The 26,013-nt window shown below is 42.6% G+C and overlaps 1 protein-coding gene across 1 annotated transcript in view; it reads left to right on the top strand.

Moving 5' to 3' along the window:
* Nucleotides 1-24,205, top strand: part of LOC106886526 (transcription factor HIVEP2-like) — a 144,785-nt gene extending 120,580 nt beyond the window's left edge. Inside the window, exons 4-10 of the mRNA XM_014939549.1 lie at nucleotides 6,597-6,641; nucleotides 7,887-13,508; nucleotides 14,265-14,419; nucleotides 19,335-19,510; nucleotides 22,152-22,253; nucleotides 22,792-23,702; nucleotides 24,194-24,205. Coding sequence (XP_014795035.1) covers nucleotides 8,094-13,508; nucleotides 14,265-14,419; nucleotides 19,335-19,510; nucleotides 22,152-22,253; nucleotides 22,792-23,702; nucleotides 24,194-24,205 — 6,771 coding nt within the window. The 5' untranslated portion in view covers nucleotides 6,597-6,641; nucleotides 7,887-8,093. The remainder of the gene's footprint in view (nucleotides 1-6,596; nucleotides 6,642-7,886; nucleotides 13,509-14,264; nucleotides 14,420-19,334; nucleotides 19,511-22,151; nucleotides 22,254-22,791; nucleotides 23,703-24,193) is intronic.
* The last annotated feature ends 1,808 nt before the right edge of the window (nucleotides 24,206-26,013 follow it).

Here is a 26,013-nt window from a genome sequence, read left to right as displayed (position 1 = left end):
GATTCAGGATGTCCGCATCAGAAGGTGGTCAGTCAGAACAGGTAGATTTTGTATTACTTGACATTCTTAAGCACTTCTGACAGACTCTTCTGTGCACAGCAAGGGTACGCAACCAGAAACAAAATATTTATCTGATCCTTTAAAAGCAGTGGGATCAGAGAGATCAATTAGCTGCTAATTGACTGACAAGATTGTTTGTCCTGTCAGCTGTTTTGGCATCTCTTTGATTGGAGGTTTTTGTTCAATTCAAGAAGAACTGTGATTTGTTAGCAAATTTGTACCTCTAAAGGAAGTATTTAAGGTTAATTTGGCTCCGGTGTAGCTTTTTCTCCTCCCCCCCCCCTCCCTTTTTTTATAGCCATCCTGTGGAAATAAGTTTGTGCTCAGTTGGACTTTGGCAACATGAAAGCTTTTTTTATACATTTTTTCCATCCGGTAGTAATGTGTACATTGTGTATGATGCTGAAACAGGAAATAGTGATGTACTTTAAGTGAGCAATCCTTCTATGGCTTCTTAAAATACACTCAACTTGAATTTAAGTTTTTTGGGGGGTGCTATTTTTTTATAGAGAGTGGCAATTTAAAATTATATTCGAGATACTTAACCTAGCAAAACCTGTGTGTTTTGCTGCAGCTGTGCTCTAAGCTTTGCTGGTGCAAACTGGCATCTCTTAAAGAAAATTAGCCATGTTTTCTTACTACCATGTAATTGAAGATTTATTATGAAGATTTATATGTTACTAATTTATCTGTAGACATCTTAGAGGTGTTGGATTAGTTTATTTTCACCTTGTAAAAAATAACCTCAGATATTTAGTATGTAGGATGTAAGAGCCTAAACCTAAGTGGTGTGTGACTCTGTTTGTTTTCATGAGGAATAAATCTGGAATTATGTCCTTAGATTTGCAACTCATTGCCTTAGATTCATACCTATTGACATCTACATGAAATGTCAGAAAGAGGTATAAATTCTACAGTTAAGGTTAATGGTGTTAGAGTACAAGAGATTTGTTTATTTATTTTTTTCTTTGTTGGCTTTAGTGTGGTTTTAAGCAGACAGGTTCCAGTTATCTTCTTCAACATACTCAGATAATGGTCTCAGATAATAGTTTGAATTACCTCAATTAACAATGTAAGGGTGAGTTTGGTAAAGCCTTAAAATGAATGAAATAGTCAATACTTCTACAATTAACTAAAATGTGCTGTTATATACCTTCTCTCAACAGCTGACATTCTAGAGTAGTTCTCAAAATATGAACCAGATTTAGTGCAAGCGCTGAAATAATAGTAATCTCACAAATCAGGATGCCAGGACTTACACCACTTCTAGTTTTACGTGCAAAGATTTTGTTCCTTGAAAACAGCAACTACCAGGGACACAAACCTGCTGTCGTAGAAACCTGAGAGCGAAAGCCTGAGGTTGGTGTTTGGTCACGGAGAGCTTGGAGTCCACCCTTGTAACGGGATCCTCATGTCTGTCCCCTCGGGCTTCTCGGGGAATCCATGGCAGCACAAGCGTTTACCCAGCATAGCAATGGAAAACAGATCCTGCCCTGTAGTTTCTCCCTTAGTAAGCTCAGTACAGTTTGTTTGATCCTTTAACAGTAAATTCAATCATTTAACAGTCAATTCATAGCATACGATGTATACTTCCTGAGCAGTATTTGGTTTTTTTTTGTATTGGCTAGTACTTTTAAATGACGTTTTAAAAAAAATACTGTGTAATGATTAGTTTGATGGCCCAAATTTAAAAAACATGTGTGTTATTCTAAATGTTTTGGGGTATTTTCAAAACTGTGATTCTCTGGCTGGTTCTGGAGAATGGCAATTCGTTCACTAAAGCCCTGATATCCCGAGGTCAGGGAGAACGTCTGCGGTGGAATTGAATGAAAAAAATTAGAGTAGTATCTTCAAATGTGAAGAGGTAACAACAGCAATTACAATGTAGAAAGTGGTAGATTAAAATAAATACACCTAACCTGTTTTAAAAGGGCTGCGTTCTTGGAATTGCGTGTGTGTAAAAAGATGTCTTAAACTCCTGCCAAACTGCAGCAGAAGCACAGGCATCCTTGCATTCCCCAGTAAGTCAAGACTTTTGCCAAGTGCCAGTGGTTGACATAGGAATTTGCAGTCATTCCTAGAGGTGTTCAAATAGACAGGTAGAAGGCCAGCTTCAAAACCACAGTCAGATGGGACCCCCTAACCACGGGCTGCTGGAAATGCCAAGAGAACCTCTCAGATGGAGAACGGGAAGCCTTTTTACAAAACTGGAAAATTTAAGAAGTGTTTCTTCTCGCTTATCTTTTCACTAAGTACAGTTCAAAGACATCAAGCGTGGTGTCAAGTAGTATAAAAAGACTTGCAGTTGGTTATCTCTTTTTTTTTTTTTTTTTCTTTTGTATGTGCACTCACGGAGCTCACACATCTCACCGTCACCTCTCCTGGTATAAAGTGTTTATTTGAGACTTCACACTTAACACAAAGTCTTCCTTTCGATGCCTTTTTTCTTTTTCATACAGTCAATAAATTTGTGTTAACCCCTCCCCCCCCCATGCATGATTGCTGTTTATTAATTAATCTAAGCCTTTTTTATTTTCACCATGAAAAAATAAAGCGTTTCCCCCCCCTTTCATCCGTGGGCTGGTACCCCAGCCCCCGCCGGGCTGCGTTCCAGGAGGAGCTGCAGAAAGGCTGTTCCCTACCACTGCGCTTCAAGTTACTCCATTATTTATCCATTTTCTCTTTTTTTTTTTTTTTTTCATTTGTGTAAAATGTCAAAACCATATACCCCAAAGACTGCATTCCTTTTGTTATGTTGGTACATAACACCCGCAGCCTGTGAATGAATGGGTAACCTCGCTCAGAAGGATGAACAAGGGCTTGCTTGTCTTCAGTTAAAACCCCCCAGTTCAGAGATGCACACTGGCTGCTGGTTGAGAGCTCTTCTTCAGACTTAGACCACCTGTGGCTTTGCCGTGGTAGAAGAAACCCATGTTTTAATTAGGGTGCCCGGTGTTTTATTTTTCACTGGGAGGTCAACACCAAACAGCTTTTTGGGGAATGTCGTTAGTGGGGCAGAGGGAGACGTGGGGTAGGACAGCAAGCCAAAGGTGTGCTTTCTTCCCGAAAAGCCAAGGCAATTTTCTTCTCGGTTGCAGGTGGGGAAGAGCTCAGAGGTGGCCTCTCTTTCTTGTAAAGCTGCTTGGCTGCAGGGCTTATCCCAGACATAAACTAGACTTGCCTAATAAGGGTCTTGGCAGAGGTCTGGGCGCGAGTGTGAGGATTTCGTAGGAGCCACCACAGCTTGTCTGTGCTCACGCTTGCCCTATAGAATATGAAGTCTTCAGGGGCCAGTTACTGTGGTTTTAGGTTGGCTTTGTGCTGGCAGAACTGGACAGAAAAGATTTAAAACAGGGCTGGATCTGACCCTTAGTCCTTACGCTAGAGTCAATATTTATTCTGTATGGTGCACTCAGGATTTAGCCTGGAAGACATAAGCTTCCAATTTGTTCACTTGCAAGAGCCGTAATATGAGCTACAAATTGAGAAGCAGTAAAAGTTGTATTTTGCCAAATTTTATTTTAAAGCTGTTGAGTGTAACCATTTTAATGGTCTGAAAAAAAAAAAAAAAAAAGAGGGGAAAAAAAAAAGAAGGAAAGGAAGGAATGATCTTGGAGCTTTGCAGTCAACCAGATACACATCCCCTGCATGCAGCTCACAAAGGCACCTTAGGAAAAGGAGAGACAGGATAATGCTCCTTTCTAGAAAGTTTTAAAAGTCTTGATTTAGTAGGTGCATCTGACATAAATACAGCTCCCAGTTCCCCCGTAATCTTCTCCTATTCAAAGTTTTCACAGAAGTAAAAAAAGCCGGCGTTTGAAATGGGCAGATAGTGCAGCTAGTGTGGCTGGGGGAGCTGGCTCCCGGGCCACATTCCTACTGGGAAACCTGGCTTGGACCCCGGCCAGGCAGGACTTTGCAGCTCCTGTCGAACGACGGGCTCAGCGCAACCCCCGTCCGGCTTCTGATCCGCGTAGGTGGGCTCCTCTTAGTCACTCCTGTAGAGCCCAACCATGCCAGAGGTATTAAAGAAACCCAGCATCTTTATCATCCTCGGTTCCTTAGTTTGAAATGTGTTGTACTTGAAATATAGGGAGTTTCTGTCTATTGAGTGGTGTATCTTTGATGAAGAGCAACGTTGAAAAGTATATTTACGGTGTTTTCTAAAGGAGAACCAATCAGGCGGAAAATGGAAGGCTGTTGTGGGTTTGGGCAAAGCTGTGGATGCAGGCAGATGAGAGAGGCTTGACTGGAAAAAAAAAACAGGCAGAAAGCAAACTAGCTTTGCAGTGTCTTGGATTTCTCCAGTTAGGCCAGTCTCCCATTAGAGAGGAAAAAGAAAAAAAAGAAACCAAAAGAAATAGTATTAAAGCCATCTTTGACACAGGATGGATGGCAGCTCAACCAAACCAGAAATGATTGTGTTGCTTCTGGAAAGGGATTTATTTTCCCCAGGAGAGTGACTCCGACCAAACTTAAGCCATCAATAATCCCTGTAATTAGTCTATACCTGTTTCATAGTGTAGGTTGAAAAATTATATTGAACGGTCTGAAAATAGCAGGACCGCAGAATGGCTTGAACTCTGTAGTGGAGGTCTCAGTCCTGAACAGACAATTGTTGGAAGTATATTAGCATCATCTCCAGCTCAAATAAAACCATTGCTGTCACATGTCTGGGACTGGCAGATTTCTTCTCTGAAGGTGCTCTTAGTAGAGGGAGTATGGAACAGAAAGGATGCTCCCATCTTCTAGAAATTTCTTCCTCGCCATTTGCAAAATGGGCTAATGAGAAGAGAAGTATTTTTCTTTGAAGTTGGCTAATAACTTTATGCTCTGTCAGTGAGGAACATTCCCTCTCATCCCTGTTTCTGCTTCTCAAACCACACATTTTTCTTTACATCCATGCTCATATGCCGGCATCATTACTGACCTGAGATTCAGTTGAGCTCAACTGCCAAAAAGGTTTGCCACTTACTTGGCATTTCCTCATAAGGCACTGCAGAACTGCTCCCTAGTAACCACTTCTGATATATTGGAAATCACACGTAAGGATTTATTTTTCCATTTGTAACAACACTTTTTACTTGAGGAAGTGGATTAGGAAAATTAAAAAAAAAAAAAAAGTTTAACTTGGATTACATTTTCTTTTTCTTTTAGAGAATCAGACAGGGGAGTTATTTAAAAAGCCATTAGCACATCAAAGCTGAATGACATTATGACCTAAAATATTCTGGTTTGCTATTATTTTGTACTATATGGGATTTCTCTATAGCTACGGTTTAAAAATATTATATCGTTGTTTGACTAAAGCAACAGTCCATTTGCTATTGATGTCCTAACTACTGATGTGTTATTTGTACTATTAAGTAAATAATTGATAACAGGTGGCACAGCAGAGATCCTGCTTAGGTTCAGTCATGGCACTTTGCTAACATCCATTTGTTCTTTAAAAGTGTTATTAATTACAGAGAATTAAAAATCAGTTTTCATTTTTTGATGATTCTGTTCTTTTATAGACTTTTCTATTTTATCATCTGTCGGTTTTATTCAATGGAGAGAGCACGAGTGCTCTAGCTGTTTTTCTGACAGTTTCTAATTGAGGGTCATTATAGTAGCCTATATCCCATACTCTGAAGCTAGTACTCCAGCTATTTCCAAAGATCAGCTCTTTAGAGATGCTCTGAATGTTGTCCTAAATAAAAACCATAAAGAAAAGCTGTTAATTGTTGCTTTTGTTATCACAATTGAACAAACATCCTTTTTAATGAAACAAAACCCAAAATCTGTTTTCAAGATAAGTTTTGTTGAAAACTGGAAGGGAGCCTCCTCCTTTAACAGGAGAAATGCTCTTTAGGGCAGGGAGATGATGTTGAGGCTCCCCTTTTTTTAGGGGTGTTTCTCTGTGCTGGTCTTTTCTGCAATACAAAGAGTAGCCTGCAGTCTGGTGGTGGTCAGGCAGGTGGCAAATCAGGGCAGTCACAGAAGTCTTTTAACCCTGTGTTTGGTCTATAGGTTTCTTCTTTGAGAAGGCAGCCATCTCTTCATGAGCAGTGTCCCACAAGTGTTAACTGATTGGGAAACCTACTGGTGTTTCACTACATTTTCTTGTCCCTGAGTGGTGACACCCTGACCAGGATTTCGTTCTGGTCCCTGAAACGTTTAATGAGAGGCTGGGAGCCTAAAAGTATTAGCTGGAGTGAGGCATTGAAAGGGGATTTGCCAATGGGATTCAGGGATAATCCAGGCTTAGCAAAGGCGTAGGAATGAAGAGGGACATTGGCAGCTCTCTTTTTACTGATTCAGGAAGGTGAGACTGCATTAGTTATTCATCTACACACTAAACACATAGACACTTTAAAAAGACTCTCACTCATTCTTCAAATGTGGTTGCTCAGACCTCAAAGACACAAAATAAAATTTTCCCAGTGGATGGATAAATAAAATTTTCAGTCCTATCCTGTAAAGAAGAGAAAACTCTCTTCAGTATCTACACTTAATATCAAGAATTTTTATGATTGTATCTTTTTTTCCTACAGGAAATTTGAAGACAGTCATGCCTATTAGATGCCTAGAAGTTGCAGGTAATTGTTTTATATTCCCATTCCCTGTGTATTTTCCTGCACTTTGTTAATGTTTCTTCAAGCCAAATTCAGTTTTTCCATTGTAAGAATGAAAAGTATTCCAGTATCTCTAATATTTCTTTTTTTTTTTTAACCTTTTCCTTGCTCTTGTAAAATTGTGACTACCTTTGTAATTCTCACTATTTCATCCAGAAAATATCCTGTGTTTGGATAATTTGGAAGCAGGAAGCCTACATTGTTCTTCAAATTCAAATGCTCTACTTGTGTATAAAAGTCATACTTCTGAGCTTTTCTTCTTTATTATAGAGGTGTGGAAACCCATTGCATTTAAGCATAGAAAGTGCATGCAGAGCTGGATGGAAGTGTTTCAACATTGAAATCTAAAATGCTTAAGTCACATAAACACAGTCATAGCACATTTCTCTAATACATGTTTTCCCTCTAGCAAGACACTCTCACTAAAATTTAATTTTAGTGATTGGAAGGTGTGGAAAGGTACCAATAGTGTTGTGTTCTGGACACTTATTTGATGGCTGTCTTTTGACTGTTTAAAAGTATTTTAAAAGGGTGATCAACACCTCCTTGTCAGATGATCTAAGGTAAGAGGTACCTCACTTTAGCCATCTTAAACTGTGGTATATACTCCAAGTAGTCCTCTAGGATTTCTGCCTAGCCAACAGTGAGAAACGGGCATCTCCAGAGTGGAGGGCCACGTGCATAGACATCCTCTATGTCTGAAGTACCCATTATGGTATGGAAAGATTTCTCCTCAGGAAGTAGAGGATCGCCCTCCTCTGACTTTAGAGGAAGACCAGGTGAGAAAAGTGCATGTCTGAGCTGTAGGTGAGTAATACCGGATAAGGTAATTCCCACCCACGGTGTTAGGACTCTATTTTCAGCAGAGATTTGCTCAAAGAGCTTTGAAAGTAGATATTGGACTTTCTGAGAATTGAGCCTTTAAACTGTCCCCAGAAAGCCTTAAAAGCTACTATTCAATTTGGAAAGTGTAGATCCCCGTTTTCTCTTCCTAGGGCTTTTCTTGAGTAGAGATTAGGCTTGTGTGCAATCTCTGGAGCTAGTCTTTGCCATGTCTCCTGACAAAAGGAGATCTGTGAAATGCAGTTACCTTTACTCAAGTCCCTCAATATTTTTCATGAAAGGCTTGGTGGAAGTGCATCAATGTTATTTTGCATGGCTTTATTAATTGGTGTCTGTGGTTTCTTTGTTTTTGCTTTTTCCTTACAGATACCTGTGTCACCATGGAAGAGATGAAGAGAACTTTGCTCTAGTAGATCACAAATATCCCTGGGTCATTCTGCATCTCAGTATTTAATAACAATGGAAAATGTCCAAATGCTATAACAAGTCTTTGCAAATGTGTAATAAACTCTTTAGAAAAGTTCCTGCCATGAACAGAACTGTATAATACATTAGTGTACAGACACAAATCTAATGCCTATAGACTACTGCGTGGAAAGTTCCAAAGAGAAAGAGAAGTCTGTGAACTTGCAACAGCCCTGGAAAAATGGGAGCAACAAAACTTTAAAAAGCACAGCTTTGGACACACTCCATGTGTCTGCACAGCTTTCAAGTGAACTAGCACTTAAGACCTTGTGTAACAAAATGGACTCTGGGGACACAGCTATAGGGCAAAAAGCTACCTCAAGGTCTGGAGAAACTGCTAAAGTACCAAGTAGATGGAGGCAAGAACATTCAGCTGTTATTAAGATGAGCACTTTTGGCAATCAAGAAGTACAGAGGCAACCACAAATAGATCACGAGCAAATTGGAAACACAGCATCAGCACAACTTTTTAGTTCTGGGAAACTGGTATCATCGAATGAAGCTGCACAGCAAGTCACGGAGAAGCAATATCCACAGCATCGTCCAAGTCCTTACTCATGTCAACATTCACTTTCTTTCCCACAGCATTCATTGCCACAAGGCTTCTTGCACAACATAAAGCCACATCAGAGCTTGGAAGGCCCTCCGTGGCAGTTTCCTAGCCACTTGCAATCAGTTGCCTCAGAGGACTTGTTTCCTTTCCATATGCATAGCCATAGTGGAGGTTTCTCCAGGAAGAAGATTTCAAGTTTGAACCCTGCATACAGCCAATATTCACAGAAGTCTTTAGAACAATCAGAAGATGCTCACAAAAAGGAGCACAAACCCAAAAAGCCTGGCAAGTACATTTGTCCTTACTGTAATCGGGCTTGTGCCAAACCTAGTGTACTTAAAAAGCATATTAGGTCTCATACTGGGGAGCGACCATACCCTTGTGTTCCTTGTGGTTTCTCCTTCAAGACAAAGAGCAACCTTTACAAGCACAGGAAGTCACATGCCCATGCAATCAAAGCAGGATTGGTACCTTTCACAGAGTCAGCGGTCTCTAAATTGGACCTAGATGCCAGTTACATCGATGTGGAAGCTGAAATACATTCAGATGGCGAGCAGAGCACGGACACTGATGAGGAGACCCCACTCCTAATGGAAGGGTCTGACAAACTGAGCCCCGTCCCGCAGCTCCCCCTGGACATCGGCAGCAGGAGCAGTTTTCACTCCTCCATGGAAGAGTCCTTGGTGGGGCCAATGAAAGTGCCCATTTTGATTATCCCTAAAAGTGGAATTCAGTTACCCAGTGAGAGTTCACCGTATATTGGCTCTGATATGTTGCAAACCCCATCCTTAAGTACTAAGTCTGATGACTCTCATACAGTTAAACAGCGACTTGCACTAAGACTGTCAGAGAAAAAAGGGCAAGATTCTGAGCAGTCGTTAAACCTCCTGAGCCCACACAGTAAAGGAAGCACTGACTCTGGTTATTTTTCCCGCTCAGAAAGTGCTGAGCAGCAAATTAGCCCACCAAATACTAATGCAAAGTCTTACGAAGAGATTATCTTTGGGAAGTTCTATAGGATTAATCAAAGGACAGCACTAACAGTAGCCACAACAAATCAGGAACACAGTTTAATGGGTAGAAAGGGCAAAGCAGAGCCATTACCTCTTTTAAACAACAGATTAGATGTCAAGATGCTTGAGGAGCATATTTCTCCGCTAACTCCAAATACAGAAGAACTAATCGACTCCAGTAATTTGAGCACTATTAAATCTACACAAATTTATCCAGGCAGCAATACAGAATCTAGACAATCCCAGACCACCACTTCAGCCATCAAAAGTGAATCCAACCTCTACCAAGTCAGTCAGCAGGGTGACGTGCCCATCCTTCTAGAGCCCCCAGTAGATTCCTCTCCTCTTATTAGAAGTAACTCCATGCCAACCTCTTCTGCAAACAGCCTAAGTATTCCCCCATCTCTGAGAGGAAGCCATTCATTTGATGAGAAGATGACTGGCTCAGATGATGTATTTTATCCTGGGACAGTGGGAATATCCCACCAAAGGATGTTGAGAAGACAGGCGGCTTTTGAACTGCCCTCTGTGCAGGAAGGGCACTCAGATTCGGACTATCATGGAAGACCAGGGAAAAATATCATTATTGCTTCCAGCAGACAGACATCAGGTGACAAAGGACCATCCTTAAAAGAGAAGAAAGGAGACAAGACCTTTTATGATTATGATGCCAGTGGAAAGCACTACAGAAAGTGGGAAGAATTTGAAGCTCAGAAGCAGAACTACAGGGACTCACCATCCTTATGTGGGATGAACAAGGGGGGAGAGTACTTTGTGGATCCACTCGGACAATCTCAGGCGGTGCCATCCATGCTTGGAACGACTTTTGAAAACAGAAAGCGCAGGAAAGAGGAGAGCGTTGGAGATGAGGAAGACAGTCCCATGCTTTGCAGCAGTACGACTGGCACCACTGGGGGAATTCAGCCTTTGGACTTTGATCCCAAATCCCAAATTCAGGAAGTGCCAAGGAGTGGATTTGCCCTTCAAGGCCTGGACAACGCCGCCCATTGCCATGCGGAGCGTTTTGAAATCGGCAGGCCTTACCTGCAGTCCGGAAGCCCGGCAGCTTCTCTGGAAGACTCCTCCTTAGCTGCAGAGCAAGAAAAGGCTGCAGAATCGCTGGCTAGAAAGCCTCCTGGAAATGTCATCTCTGTCATTCAGCACACAAATTCGTTGAGCAGGCCAAACTCATTTGAAAGGTCTGAATCTACAGAACATATTGCGTGCCAGCAGGAAAAGATCTATTCACCATCTGAAACATGCGAGAGCGAGATTTGTGAGTCCCCAATGAGCCCAGACCGAGCTCCACAAACGGAAAATGCTGACACCAGTAAGCCATCTCCATCCCAGCAGCCTCAGCCGTATCATATGCAGCCCAGGCTGGTTCGCCAGCACAACATACAGGTACCCGAAATTCGTGTCACGGAGGAGCCGGATAAGCCTGAGAAAGATAAAGAAGTGCAGAGTAAAGAGCAGGAGAGACCCACCGAAGAATTCCAGTGGCCCCAGAGAAGTGAAACCCTTTCTCAGCTTCCAGCCGAAAAGCTACCACCCAAAAAGAAGCGTTTGCGACTGGCTGACATGGAGCACTCCTCTGGAGAATCCAGCTTCGAGTCCACAGGTACAAGCCTCTCCCGCAGCCCTAGCCAAGAAAGTAATTTGTCCCACAGTTCCAGTTTTTCGATGTCCTTTGAAAGAGAAGAGAATATGAAGTTCATCACACCTCCCAAACAAGATGAGTTTGGAAAGCAGTCTGAGTTTTTAACAGTTCCAGCTGGTGCTTACTCACTTTCCGTCCCTGGGCATCACCATCAGAGGGAAATGAGACGCTGCTCATCTGAACAGATGCCCTGTCCTCATGCTGCTGAAATCCCAGAGATCCGAAGTAAGTCCTTTGATTATGGGAACCTGTCTCATGCCTCTGCAGCTGGGACACCTACAACGGCACTGTCACCATCTCGAGAAAGGAAGAAATGCTTCTTGGTTCGCCAGGCTTCCTTCAGTGGTTTCCCAGAGATTTCTCAGACCGATCAGAGCTCAGAACAAAGCATAAAGCAGGAGCAGATGGAACATGCACAGGCTGGTCTCCGCTCCTCCCAGCTTGCTTGGCATCACTCCCCTTCATCTGTACTTCAGCCCATTCAGGTAGATGACTCTGGAAAACAGGCTATTGGCTCTTGTGCTCAGCTTACTAATAGCTCATCCCACCTTACCCAGCAACAGGCTCTTCTTGCAGACAGTCCCGAAATGTTACGGACTCCCTTGATCCAACAAGCACCTTATATTCCTAACAAACATCCATCGGAGCAGCAGCAGCTATTTGCACATCAGGAAAAAGTCCCATTTCCCCCTATTCATAGCACCTTGTTTCAGTTCCCATATCCAGCTGTCTGCATGGTTCACTTACCACCCTCTCAGCAGCCTGTCTTGTGGCAGTCATGCACGGAGCCTCTGCACTTCCAGCATCATTTTGTACAACAGCTGCAGAAATCTTACGTCAAACAGCCTTTCCAAACAGACGTTCCTCCCAGTTATCACCTGGAACAGGCGCCAGAGCTTATTGGAAAGAAACCAGCTGATTATGTGCACGCTAAAGAGCAAGCATACCAGCATTACTCAGGAACATCTGGGCAGTATTCAAAAAATACTCTTGCTAAGTACCAGTCAGACCATAGCATTAAACCAACAGATACCTCCTCTGAGCAGCATCTTCAGACAGATTTTGACTCCCCAAGTGATGGATCTGTGCAGTCTTTGCCGGGAACTGTTGTTCCTGTCAGGATTCAAACTCATGTGCCATCTTATGGTAGTGTCATGTACACAAGCATTTCCCAGATCCTCGGACAGAACAACAGTCCTGCGATTGTAATTTGCAAAGTTGATGAAACCGTTTCTCAAAGAACGTTGGCAACTAGTGCAACCATGCAAGGAATTGGATTTAACATAGCTCAGATGTTGGGTCAGCACGGAGAGCTAGAAAAATATCCTTTGTGGAAGGTGCCACAGACACTACCACTCGGACTGGAGCCACCGATTCCCCTGTGCTTGCCTTCCAGCTCTGATATGGTTTCTACCTTGGGAGGAAGCAAACGAATGCTGTCACCTGCCAGCAGCTTGGAGCTCTTCATGGAGACCAAGCAGCAGAAACGAGTCAAAGAAGAAAAAATGTATGGGCAGATAGTTGAGGAGCTAAGCGCAGTTGAGTTAACTAACTCGGATATAAAGAAAGATTTTCCAAGAATGCAGAAGCCTCAACTAGTAAGGCAGAGCTGTGCTACTGAGCCAAAAGAAAGTCTGCCATCCGTGTCATCCTCTTCACCACTGTCGTCCTCATCATCTCAAGATTTCCCACCTGTCAGCATGGCAACAGCTGATGCTTTCCCACAGAGCAGGGAGAAACTTTCCAGTTTTGATTCCACGTCACCAGGGCAGAAGTCCAGTGGCCCTTCTGAAGGAAGAGACTCACCAGAGGAACTGGATGTGGATGAAACAGCCTCGGATATGAGCATGAGTCCACAGAGGTCTTCATTGCCACCAGGAGAAATTCAGCCAGAAGACCAACTGAAACATCAAAAATTGCCACTTGGGATGTTAGTCCAGATGTCATCCAATACCAGTGGGAAATTCACAGGCTCCACCATTCTCCTGACAGACGTCGCAGATTTTCAGCAGATCCTTCAGTTCCCAAGTCTGCGCACTACTACTACTGTGAGCTGGTGTTTCTTAAACTATACAAAACCCAATTACATTCAGCAACCAACCCTCAAATCTTCTGTTTATGCTTCATGGTGTATAAGTTCATGTAACCCAAACCCATCTGGGCTTAGTACGAAGACCACTTTGGCACTTTTAAGGTCCAAGCAAAAAAACACCACGGAAATATACACTCTGGCTGCTATGCACAGACCTGGAGCTGGTAAACTGACATCATCAAGTGCATGGAAGCAGTTTGCTCAGGTAAATAAGAGGTTTTAATAAAATTAAAGTGGTATATCTCTATTTGAGAAAATATTAGTAAACTATGAAATGTAAGTTAATGACTTTTTTTTTAAAAAAAAACATTCCCCTTTGGGAAATCAGACATTGAGATCTTCCCATGACAACTTTTGAGCCTCAGTTTACCCTTCTGCAAGCTCTGCTATTTCTGCTGTCTCTGTCTCCATTTTCAAAATCAGATTTAAAAAGTGAGGCTTTTAAAGCCCTCCCTTCCTGTGTACCACAGCCTGATACATTAGCTCCCTTTATTTTGTCCTTTGTTTTTGCCATGTCCTGATTCAAAGAATATCAGACACAAACATCCACGCACGTTCGTAAGTAAAGATTAAGTTAAAGTTGAGCAAGGATCTTCAGATCCATTTAATGTCTTTTACATACTGACTCTTCCTCATGGACTAAGCATTAGATAATGGTGCCAGGGAAAATTCTGTAATGGCAATAAATTACCTTCTAAGGCTTTTCCATCTCTATTTTCCATGATTTTTTTCTGAGGAAAGATATGGTGCTGTCTTTTCTGTTGAGACTCTCGTAAAAATTTGTCCACACTGTCCCCTCTCTTATACTCTTTCATATTAAATGGGACAAATTAATTCATCATATAGAGTTGCACCAAAATGAGAGTTTGACTTTGACCTGGAATGTTAAAAGTACTTGAAATGAAGTGTGCGTTTATTGTGTGCTCCAGCAGTAACACCCTTCCTTGACTTTGTTCTACAGATGAAACACGAGCCATTCTTCTTGTTTGGCAGCAAGCTTGAAAAGAAAGTAGTGGGGAATATTATAAAAGAAAGAGTAAAAGGAGACATTCATGGAGATAAAGACATTACATCCAAACAAACTGAGCCGATACGAATTAAAATCTTTGAAGGAGGGTAAGAAACTGCAACTGGAAATTTTAAGCTCAGCCTGTCATTTTAAAGAGATTTGAAAATGAATATGAATGAATTCGGTTGTGAACAGTCTCCTGTGTTCCTGCCATGTCTTGTAGCTCCCAACCCTTTTCTTTTTTGTGTCTATGTCAGTCTTAAAACAAACTGCAGGGTACCTGTATGCTTACGCTTGGCTCTACTTTGCTATTAGGACAATTATATTTTCTGTCTGTGTGAGAGCACTCAGTCAAAATTGTTACTTTCATTCCTTAGGCCATAAAGAAGTGGATAAACAGTTAACATTTTGATATTTTGGATACAATTTCTTAGTATTTAATGGCTTCCACGAGGATATCTTTCCATTTTTAGACTCTGTGTACCTCCACTCACTTGAATAATGTTAGCTAGGCATGCTTACTCTTATTCTTGTAATTTTTTATTATTTGCTGGAGTTGGATTTTGGAGATAAAAGGTGAAATGACAATGGAATCTATGGTATCTAAGCCTAATCCATGGATCTGTCATGTATGGTTGATAAAAAAATGTTTAATTTTACCATGGCCATGTATCACTCAAGTGGTAAGAGAAGCAAATAACAAAGAGAGGGGAAAAAGGAGACCTGAAAGCCCGTTAGCATTGGTTTGAGGCTTGTAAGGCTTGTTATAAAAAACAAATGAAATGGACACTTGTTTGCCCCTGCAGTACACTCTAAAGTGGAAGGTATTGTTTTATTTCTTTTCCAGAATTCTGACATGATGCAATTAATTTTCCGGTTGTTAGTTGTGAATAGTCAGGTGACTGAACAACCTGTGTTTTTCAGTTTTACCAAACTCGAATGCTTCACTGGGGGAACTAAATAGGTCAGGATGGAGATGTGAGAAAATGGTACATCCATTTCCTTCTCCTGTCAGTTCATACCCTTAAAAATCTCTGTTGTCCTTCATTAACATTATGTGTTTTGGCTCCGCTTGGACAGTCTCCACGAAATGAACATTGGCATTTCTGTGCAGTCTGCAACACTGAGGGAGTATAGCCTATATCTTGCCTGAAAGACTGCAAATATTATTTTGGAGATTGTTATTGGTATTCTGGCCCAGACACCTTGATCCTGGCTGTTCTCTGTAGTTGTATGCTGTCCTGATACCCAAGCCAGGGGGCTGGCTACACAAGGGTGACCCAAATTCAGAGGTGAGCCTAAGCTTACAAGAAATTTAAAGAGTTGCTGCTTCAACTCACACCCCCTTTGAAGTATAAAATTTGCCTGCTTCCCACTATGTATCATTTCTGAATTTGGATCACCCAGCTGAAGACAGTCTGCACTGATGTAAGATATGTGATGAGAGGTCAGAAGAGTAAAAGTGTGTTAAGAAAAGCAACTTAAAAGAGGACTCAGATCAGTGTAAGCTGCAACAGATCATTCTACAAAGTGCCTCTACCATCTAACACCTTGTTTAAGAAACTTTGTATATTACTTGCACCATCTTAAGTGTCCCTGTACTCCAGTAAGGTCTTTGAAACTCTTTGTGTAAAGGCATATAATTCACATTTCACCTAGAAATGTCTCTTAGTAATACTTGGCTATGTTTAGATATTCTTTGAGTAGAGCAAAAAGTAAGAAACCTTAATGTGCACATTAATTTCTGGAGGAGGGGGGACAAATAATCTGTGCAGTACTGGGACTGGGACTTTCCCAACGGGAGCATGTAAGCTGGAAAGCTACAGGGACTGAGATGATGTAGTATTAATGGGTCCATTCTTTCCATATAAATAATAGTTTTATTGTACATTTTAAAGGAGTTATTTGTGGAAGGGTAGATTCAATCTTGTCATTAGTTTGGCTATTTTTAAAATGGATCTAATATTATTTACAGATTATAACCGTGTCTTTCATTGTTTTCTGTCCTGACTATGGAATTTGTCCTCTTTATTTTTTTGTTTGTGACTTCTGAAAGCTAGTTTTTAACACGGGTGGGTTTCCGTCTTGCTTGCTCTTCATAGAGCTGTTCTCTTGTGCTCTGTTCTGCTCTGCTCTCGCCAAGCTCCTCTTCGTATCATCTCAGCACACGCAAACTCAGGCTTCTTGAGTGCTTTTCTTCTGTGAGTGCAAAGGAGGCAATTCATAATCCATAGCTGAGGAAGATCTGTGGTTGTCGGAGCATTTGGTTTGCCCTTCTGCTGGGCAGGGAAGTGCATTTGTGAAGCTGCTTTGTGCCAGGCGAGTGGAGGGCTCATATGGAAGGTGGGCAAAAAGCAAATAGCCTGGGCCAGGGATGGGTGAGAAGCTGGAGGAACAGAATGAAGGGAGTTGAGGTGAAGGAAGGGAATGAGGCGAAAAGTAGATGTCACAGCACATCACCACCTCGCTGCACCGAGGCCCGTCAGGAGCAGTTTGTGAGCATCACAGCAGAGGGGGGGTTTTGAAGGAAGAAGCTAACAACCGTGTTATTACCTCTGGCAGGTGGCTTGATTTGAATGAAATGATCTGAATCACAAAATCTGCCTTCCATCATCTGTGACTGCAAAACCCTGATGGGATATGAGGCGGTGTTCCTCAAAGAAAAGCAGCAATTTGAAGTTCAGTACTTGCTGCAGTAGAGTTAGTTACTAATGGCATGGAGTGAGAAGAAAGGAGGGATGGGGCAAACATGCCTGCTCATCTGACATCGGGCTTAACGACATTATCAGCTGACAGTAAAAGTTCACCGTTTACTTATATTTGCTCTTTTATATCTATCAGTAATAGATTCTAAGTGAAAATGCCCAATAAAATAACATTTTTGGATAGAAATTGCAGGACTCTGAGGCTTGTTAATGCTTTTTAACTCTCGAGTTCCATTCAAATCAAGCTCAGAGCAGCAGTGACCATAGTCCTTATTTGAAAGTTATGTAGTGGGAAGGGAGAAATTACTGAAAGCTTTGAGAGAGGCGTGAGTTAATAGCAAGATCTAATATTCCTGGGGGCTAGAAAGACAATCACTATTGACTCAGTCTTCTGGTGTTTCAGTTTTTGGACCAGGTCTTCTTTAAATGTCAAATTTGTCTGTGTCATTTCTCTTACAGTCATTGTTATGGTGAAACATACTTAAAGAGTCAAGGTCAGTTATGGCCAAGAACCATCCATACGAATGATGAAGAGACAGATCTTGTCTATTTGTCTTTGTGCCCAATGGGATCTGACAGGTGACAGAAACTGTTGGAATGAGGACAGGCAGAGGGACAGTAGACAAGGGGCAACAGAATAGCACATGTTATAACACAGCGTTTGTCTTACAAGTATCAATCAGGGATGATGTGGTAGACTCCATCCCAGCAAAATCAGACTGTGAGCAGAGATGAAAAAACAATAAAATGGCAGTCTTTCAAACAATACTGGACATTTTTTCTGTCTATGGAAGAAAGCCTGGAGGTAGTTGATGAAATAGCGGATAGAGATGACTAGGAGTCATTAGCATGTGTGTATGAAGGAGAACCTGGGAAGTGGGGCAAACAGAAAAGCAGAATCCCAGAAATGTTATGCAAAAAAACCTGCTAGAGAGATGGCTAAATATTAAATGAGATTAGACTATACCAGATTTGCCCATGGGACCATGAAGGAAAAGGGAGAGGGCCAACTTTATTGGAAAGGAGATGAAAAAAACTTAATTTAGGCATCCATGTTTGAAAGAGGAGCTGATGTGTTTAATAGATAACAAGATGGACATGAGAATAGGAGAGTGGTTTGTGCGTTTCTAAGATATTAGCTTCAGTATTTGTATTGCCAGTGATATAGCTGAACATATGGAAGAAGTGCTCATCTAAGAAAAGCACACTTGAAACATGTTTCAGCTCTGCAACCCAAAAATTGCCACTTGCTTCTTGTAGAGTTATCATCACATTAACAGAATCTTTCACACAGTCCCTTATTTATTTAAAGTGCTGACTGTCAGTACCAACGCTGTTTTGTGGGCTGTGCATCCGCAGGGTGACTGAAAGTACTTTGTGCCATTTTAGGGAGAGGGCAACGGAGGACAGAGGGCAGAAAAAAAATATTACTTCTCAGTTCTTGCAATTTCTGTATTTTACTTTGGGTGAATGAGGATGACATTCTCCCTCTAGAGAATGCCCAGTACTCTTCAAACCTCAGAACAGCCTGAGCAGATCCTCTGGCCTTTTTTAGACTTCAGTATTAACAATTTATCATGATATCAAAGGCGATGTACAGCTTTACATAGATTTGCATATCTTATTTATTATCTAAATGCACACAATGTAATCAGCAAAAATAGCATCGAATGCTTATGCCCGTGCTAAGAAAAATTCCTTCACCAGCATTCTGCTAAGTGTGCAGGTTGGAGGTTTCCCATTCTATTTCTAAAGCAGCACGTACCTGAGTGAACTCAACTTGGTGTCCCTTAGGGAGGGATCCATCTTTGGGAACTTCAGGCATCTGTGATGTAAATGAATACATTCTTACTAGTCATCTGCATTCTCTTTATGTTTAATGGGGAGAAACAAGCATTTCCAGGATGTGATTTATCTCATCCCGAGGGATAAGAACACTAAAATAGTTAAATGAGCCGTGCTGTGAAACGATGCTCTTTTCAGTGGTGGTAGATGCCTGCGTTGTACAAGACTACAGTTAGCTGAAGTAAATCCAACCTCCAGTCTTGTGTTTGGAGTTGTGTCTATAAGATAAGGTGTTTATACTGTCCTCATACTGCAACCCTTCCTTCTCATATTGTTAAAACACATCGGGCCCAGAGCATTCCCTCAAAGGCAAATACTTTGCCAGTTCCAGACTGAAATTCCAATACTTCCTATGGACTTCTGTGGATGTGTTGTGCTGAGATGCATACAGGACCAGACGCGTAGAGGTGATGTCTGTGCGTGCATGTGACCCAGAGCCTGTGTGGTTTAAACGCTTGCTCTCTTCCAACAGGTATAAATCAAATGAGGATTATGTCTATGTCAGAGGTCGTGGCCGAGGAAAGTACATTTGTGAAGAATGTGGAATTCGCTGCAAAAAGCCAAGCATGCTCAAAAAACATATCCGCACTCATACTGATGTCCGGCCTTATGTATGCAAGTTGTGCAATTTTGCCTTCAAAACTAAAGGTACTTGACCCTTTTTGCTGAACTTTTGCCATTTCCCAAACAAATCTTGAGCTATTTTGCCGTGTGGGATCCAAGCACCCTTTGCAATCAAGGAGAGAATTTTGATGAGAATGAAATTACTGCGTTGATGTGTACAGGACTTCGTGAGAGAGGTTTTTATCTTCTGTTTAATTGATCCAGGGATTTTGTGAGACTCCGAGACTCCTTGGATAGCTTCATTAAGAGCTGTAGGCTCTTGGCTGGTCCATCTGTCTGCAGAGAAAATGTAGTAGCATAAGAACCACCCTTAGAAATAATACTTTCTGCCAAAATTGTTACATGGTGCAAATTTTAATTGCAGCAACACTTAAATGCTACCAGGAGAGTACACTTGTTATGACATAATGTAGAAGCAGAGCATCAGCTGCTGAGGAAAACATGCCTTCACAGGCTTTACAGTGGGTCAGTTTCAAGTTTATAAATAATGTATGTCTCCCAGATGGGCCACTCCATCCACTGTGGCATTAATTATGAATAGAGATCTGATAGCTTGTGTTCACATGTATTTATCAGCACAGAAAAAAGCTTCCATTTGTCACCCTGAGGCCACAGATAATGATATTCTTTGGAATTCGGATTTGCATTGCAACTTATCTCCTTAAAAGAAAAAAAAAAATCCTTTTCTTTTGTAGCATTTCTTTCTAGCTCAGTCCAAATAAACCTTACATTCTCAGTTTCTTAGCTCCCCTTTGGCAGACAAGGGAAATGGATTCTGGTCCCAGTGCGCTGAACTTACTTGAAGGGGGAGAGAGGAAGCTGAAGGAAATTTCTCCCAAGATCCCAGTGCAGCTTCATGGCTGTTTTGAGGATTGAGAATTGTAATAGTTTCCATGACTCCAGCACTTCTGCCTCTGCCAAAGATGGGAATAGCTGATGGATGGTAGTAGACCCATCAACCTAATTTAAGATGAGAACTTTCATGGGGGTGTAGAGACAAAGGCAAGGAGCTGCTCGTTTGTAGTCCCAGTAGACAATCTGGTGAGCTGTTCTTGGATCATTGTTTGCATTTGACATTGCTGGAGGAATGGGTCTTCAGGAGGGAGTTGAAGGAGAATTGTGGTTTTGCAGCTGTGTTCAGAGAGGACATTCCAGGCAGAAGAGATGGCATGGAAAGAAATGTGAATTTGCTTGCTGAGGCTGGCATTTCTGGCAGAGAAGAAGGAACAGGGAGGACGGAGGTGGTATGCTATTGCACAAGAAGGGCATGAGACGGAAGAGACTAAGCCTTCGAAGTACAAGAAGTGTTTAAGTGGTGCATTACTGCTTATGAGCAGTTGTCAGCCTCATTTCTGTTGCTATTTTGCTGAGAACAGCAGGGGACAGACATTTCGAGGTACTTAGGTTTTCAGTGTACACCCCGAGCATTTAGCCATCCAGAGGCATCAGTGACCAGGTTAGACTTGTCATGCAGCGCACAGGCACAATAAGAAAATTCCCTTTTTGAGAAGGGAATTATTTGAACTAGATGGCCCCAAAAGTCAGAGGAGGAGCCTGGCTTGTGAGCTTCTAAGCACAGCTCCACTATCCAACAGAGTGGTACGATGTTCCTGCCTCCAGGTTGCGTATGCCACAGGCACCATCTGGAGATGCTGGTTGGACTCCCAAAAGCAGCATAGGTACATTCACAGAGTGCTTTCCTTGAGCTAAGAAGCACCATGTCTTGGTAGTGGGTTGGGTTTGCTTGTGCTGTGCTTTCCCTGTTGGGTGTAGTAAATGTGATTGAAGTGGTTAATGGATTAGAGTGATATTCTCATTTCCCCAGCTTATGCTTTGTGCTCAAGATTCTTCGCCATAAAAAGTCTCTTGGGGCCAGCCTCAACCCAGTTTTCTTATCTGTGAAAAAACAGACCAAGACAGGCACTCCAGAAAGTCAATAGTCTAGTGTTAGCTTGTTCCCTCAGGGGAATGGGAGATCTGATTTCAAATCCCTGCTGTGTCTGGTTCAGATCCGTACTCCAAAGCAGGGAGCTGAACTTGGATTTCCCACATCCCAGGTGAATGCTGCAAGTACATCTCCTTTCAGATCAGAGATTGCAGCTAGGTGGTAAACTTGCATAGAGAAGTCTCCCATAAATGTCTTTTTTGGTGGGGTACTTTTGCTTCAAAATGCATGAAACACAATGAACATTTGGAACCTACATGTGAAGATCAGGGGAGAGCCTTTAGCTTGAAAGTACTGCTGGGAAACGAGGAGTGAGAGCCATGAATGGCTGGTGAGCATTGGACTGACTTTGATGTCCAAGCAGTCAGTGCATGTCACGAACACTGAGCCCAGGGATAGATAATATCCAAAAGTGAGTTTTTTAGCTCACTGGGGTGCCTAAATGTCATGTGGAAAATTGGAGAGATGCCTATATACCTCTCAGGCCCTGGGTTTAATTTTTTTTGAAATAATATTTTTTTTTCATTTGGAAGATATAAAAACCCACTCATTAAAACAGGCTCTGAGGGCAATGGGCTGGATGAGTCAGCCCTGTCTGTTCTGGTTTTCTTAAAACTAAAACCCCCATCTGCAGGATAATGGATTTAAGGTACACCAAAACCTGACTTGGAGAGTGATCTTTGCTGTTGTCCGTTAATTAGATTAATCTCTGATCCATAGGAAATCTGACAAAACATATGAAGTCTAAAGCACACATGAAAAAATGCCTGGAGCTTGGAGTATCAATGACATCCGTAGATGATGCTGAAACAGAAGAAGCAGGTATGCCAGAATGATTTAATTTAGTTGGAATGGCCTCTGGAGTATGCAAATGACTCATTGCACTTTAGCACAGTGGCTGGCATGGGAAAATGTATTAAGAGTATTTGGGGCATTTTTTAATTAAGAGGCATCTTTTTTAATAAACAGGAAGTATAAAAAATAAATCCGATCCATTTGTCTGAGTTACATTTTTTATTAAGATTCATGGGGAGGAGCTAGAAATAAAAGAATGACCTGTTGTCCCCTGTCTCATACAAAGTTCCCCATCTTTTCCATTTAGATGTGAGAGATGGCAACGTTTAGCGAAATTGCAAGGTGGGGTGGATTTGCTTTTTATACTTCCTTTCAAGGATAGAACTTTAAGGTATTACTATGAAAAATTGCTGTTTGAGGCTGTGAAGAATGGCCTTACGCAGCCATCCCAGATGAAGAGCATCCATTGATGGGCAATGGTGTGCTGGGTGGGGAACGAACGTGGTGGAAGGCGTTAAGAGGTGGGATTTTGGCTCACTATTTTGACTTGCCATGGCTGTTTCAGAAAACATGGAGGACATGCAGCAGGAGGCAGAGAAGAGCAGCAACTTGGCAGGCCTGTCAGCAGAGCACCAGTTTTCTGACGCGGAGGAGTCGGACGGTGAGGATGGCGACGATAACGACGACGACGATGAGGATGAGGATGATTTTGATGACACTCAGGGAGACTCGACACCAAAAACCAGATCAAGAAGCACCAGCCCACAGCCCCCTCGGTTCTCCTCCCTGTCGGTGAACTCGGCTGGGGCATCACAGGGGGCTTCCCCTGAAGGCTCCCTTTCCGTGGGACACTCCTCCCTCATCAGTTACTTGGTCACCTTACCTAGCATTCAGGTTACTCAGCTTATAACATCGAGCGACTCCTGTGAAGACACACAGATGACAGAATATCAGAGGTTTTTCCAGAGCAAGAGTACCGATTCAGAGCCCGATAAAGACCGGTTGGACATACCTAGTTGCATGGATGAGGATTACGCGCTTTCGTTAGACCCCAGTTCGTCTCCAAGGGACCTCTCACCTTCCAGTCGACAGTCGTCACCCAGCTACGATTCTTCACCCTATAGAGATAACTCACCAAAGAGGTATTTAATGCCAAAAGGGGATTTGTCACCCAGAAGGCATCTGTCACCCCGAAGAGATATTTCACCCATGAGGCACCTTTCCCCACGGAAGGAGTCTGTGCTGAGGAGAGAGTTATCGCCAAGACGGGACGTGTCACCAAGACGTCACCTATCGCCCAGGAGACCCATGTCACCAGGGAAAGACACGTCTGTTCGAAGAGATTTGTCTCCCAGGCGAGAGAGGAGATACATGGCCTCCGTTAGAGCAGCATCTCCCCGGAGGGGCTTATACCATAATCCAGCGTTGTCCATGGGTCAATATTTACAGTCTGAATCTATTCCAGTGGGGCATTCAGTAAGTATGAAAGAATATTTTCACTCCCGTTGTCAAAAAAAACAGTGTTCTTACCTAATCTGTGCATAGGATTTTAAAAAACTTTACAGATTTGTAGAAGAAGAAGGCCTAAGCTTTGAGCCTTGACGGCAAGTCCTGGAACAAATACATTTGGAATAGACAGGGACCAAGATGGGACGTTGATTCAGTTTCACTGAATTTCACTGAATTTTTAGAGTTGGAAGGGACCATAGAGATCATCTAGTCCAACTCCCCTGTTAAAGCAGGACCACCCAGTTAGATGCAGGAGAGTCACCCTAAGGGTCAAATCTTCACTTGGTACAAGCCTGAGTAGCTCCATGAACTTCAATGAAATTAGACTGGCTTACATTAACTGCCCCCGTCTTTATTATAGTTATTTTTTATATATATTCTATTATTTTAAAATGTCCCAGGAAGCTTAGGTGGCGTGTGAGGCTTGTTTCTGCACTGTAAAACCTTTTACATTCCAGATCAGGGCTTAAGGCCCTCACACTGCAGTACGGTGCCCATCGCTGAAGTAGGGTTCAATGGCATAAAAACGCTAAAATAAATGGAATGTCTCAGAAAAGCAGGGTGCCCATCGAAATCAGGACCTGTGGCTGGAGTTTAAAGGATGCTATGGTGTGACAGGAGCGGGCAGCTGTCTGCCCTGCAGAAAGTGCCATGGCGACTGGCCGTTTCGGCAGGGAAGCAACCGTCTGGGTGGAAATGGAAATATGCAAAACTTGCACAGCTGCTGTCTGTGCTGTTCCCTTTCGGTAAACCAGCTCTCAGAAACTGCCCATTTGGCACTTTTGACAGGCTCTAGCATTTGCAAAGCACTGCCTTCACAAATGAATTTGCTCTTTAGAGTTAAGGGACTTTTTTATTTTATTTATTACTTTTATTTTGTATGCTTCCCTCGCTGTGTTTGATGTTGCTGCTGCCCTCTCACTGCCTGCCTCGTCAGCCCATATGTGTGGGTACAACTGGGGCAAGCTGTGTCAGACTCCCACTGCCTCAGGGCTGCTGCATCCCTGTCCTCCTCCCAGCTGGTCTCTCCTCCCCACTTCCTCATGGCCATTCTTCTCAGCCCTTTGTGTAGTCTTTTGGATGCTTCTCTGTAGAGGAGAGGAATTGAACCCTAAGCTCATAAAATCAGCATTTCCGGAGCTCTGGGGTGACTTTCTCTGTGGAGCCAGGCTGATGTGCTACCTGCGCCTGGGAATGGAGTGAGGGATGCAGCTGGGCAAAGGTGGCTGAAGTAGGGATGGACTGAACAGAGCCGAGATGCCACCAGCCTGGTAGATCCAAAAGTGGCTTCCCAGCTTTTCAGGGGGATAAGGGAAAGCTGCAGTGTGAGCAGCCATGTATGTAGGAGAGAGCAATGCAGGTAATTCTCCCACGTCTTAGATGTGGCCCCATGCCCTGGTAAGTTGTTGGGGGAAGCAGTGGAGGGGGGGGGCTGACTAAGCTGGTTCTTGAGGAACCAACTAGTGGTTGGTCCACTAGTTCACCAACTAGTGAAACCCTGCTGCACTCTCATAGGGTCCATCACTGCGTAGCTGAGAGAGGATCCAAATCTGGCCAACAGTTCTACTGGCAAAGTAAGGAAGCACAAGGAGAGCAACCAGTTTAACAGTTGTGATTATATGAGACCCTAACAGCTGACATTGTGCAAGGACCCCCAGTCCCTAATGTCCCCCATGAGACGCTTCCACTGGCATCCCGTAGTAGAGATTTTGGATGCGTGATGATGCTGGCAAAAGGGTATGTAGCAGTCACCCTTGGCCATCTGACAGTTCTTGCTGTAATGCTTGCCTTGTGTGTTATGCACACCTTCGAGCAAGGCGTTTAGCACATTATGAGGGCTCTTTTAACACCCTTAGCTCCTTCTTTTGGAAAGTCCACCATGCCAGATGGGCTTTTAACACTTATCTTATTTTTGAGGTAGGATCAGGCATGTGGCAGTGAAAAACCCAGGCAAATTTAAATGAGGAAGTGACAAGTGAGGATGATTGCACATCTCAAAAAATGACTGCAAGGAAGGAAAGATGAATTCCCCACCTCTTGATGCCTTTTGGGAAGACATTACTTTAGCCAAACAGTAGTTGGGTTTAGGTGAAACACAAGTTATTTTACTCAGTGTGTGGGAAGGCAAATAACACCTGAACTTGCTATAAATGAAAGCTGTCAGAGAAGAAAAAGGAATAAAGGCTGTTTTTCACTTTCAGAGAAGTGAAATCCAGCAAATCAGAACATGATTAGCAACTGCATCAGTGATGCAGATGCCAGTTTACAATCCTGCTTC

Source organism: Calidris pugnax, unplaced genomic scaffold (assembly GCF_001431845.1).
Source record: "Calidris pugnax isolate Ruff unplaced genomic scaffold, ASM143184v1 scaffold57, whole genome shotgun sequence".
Taxonomy (NCBI): domain Eukaryota; kingdom Metazoa; phylum Chordata; class Aves; order Charadriiformes; family Scolopacidae; genus Calidris; species Calidris pugnax.
Note: the sequence above shows the minus strand (reverse complement) of the source record. Positions and strands in the feature narration are given on the sequence as shown.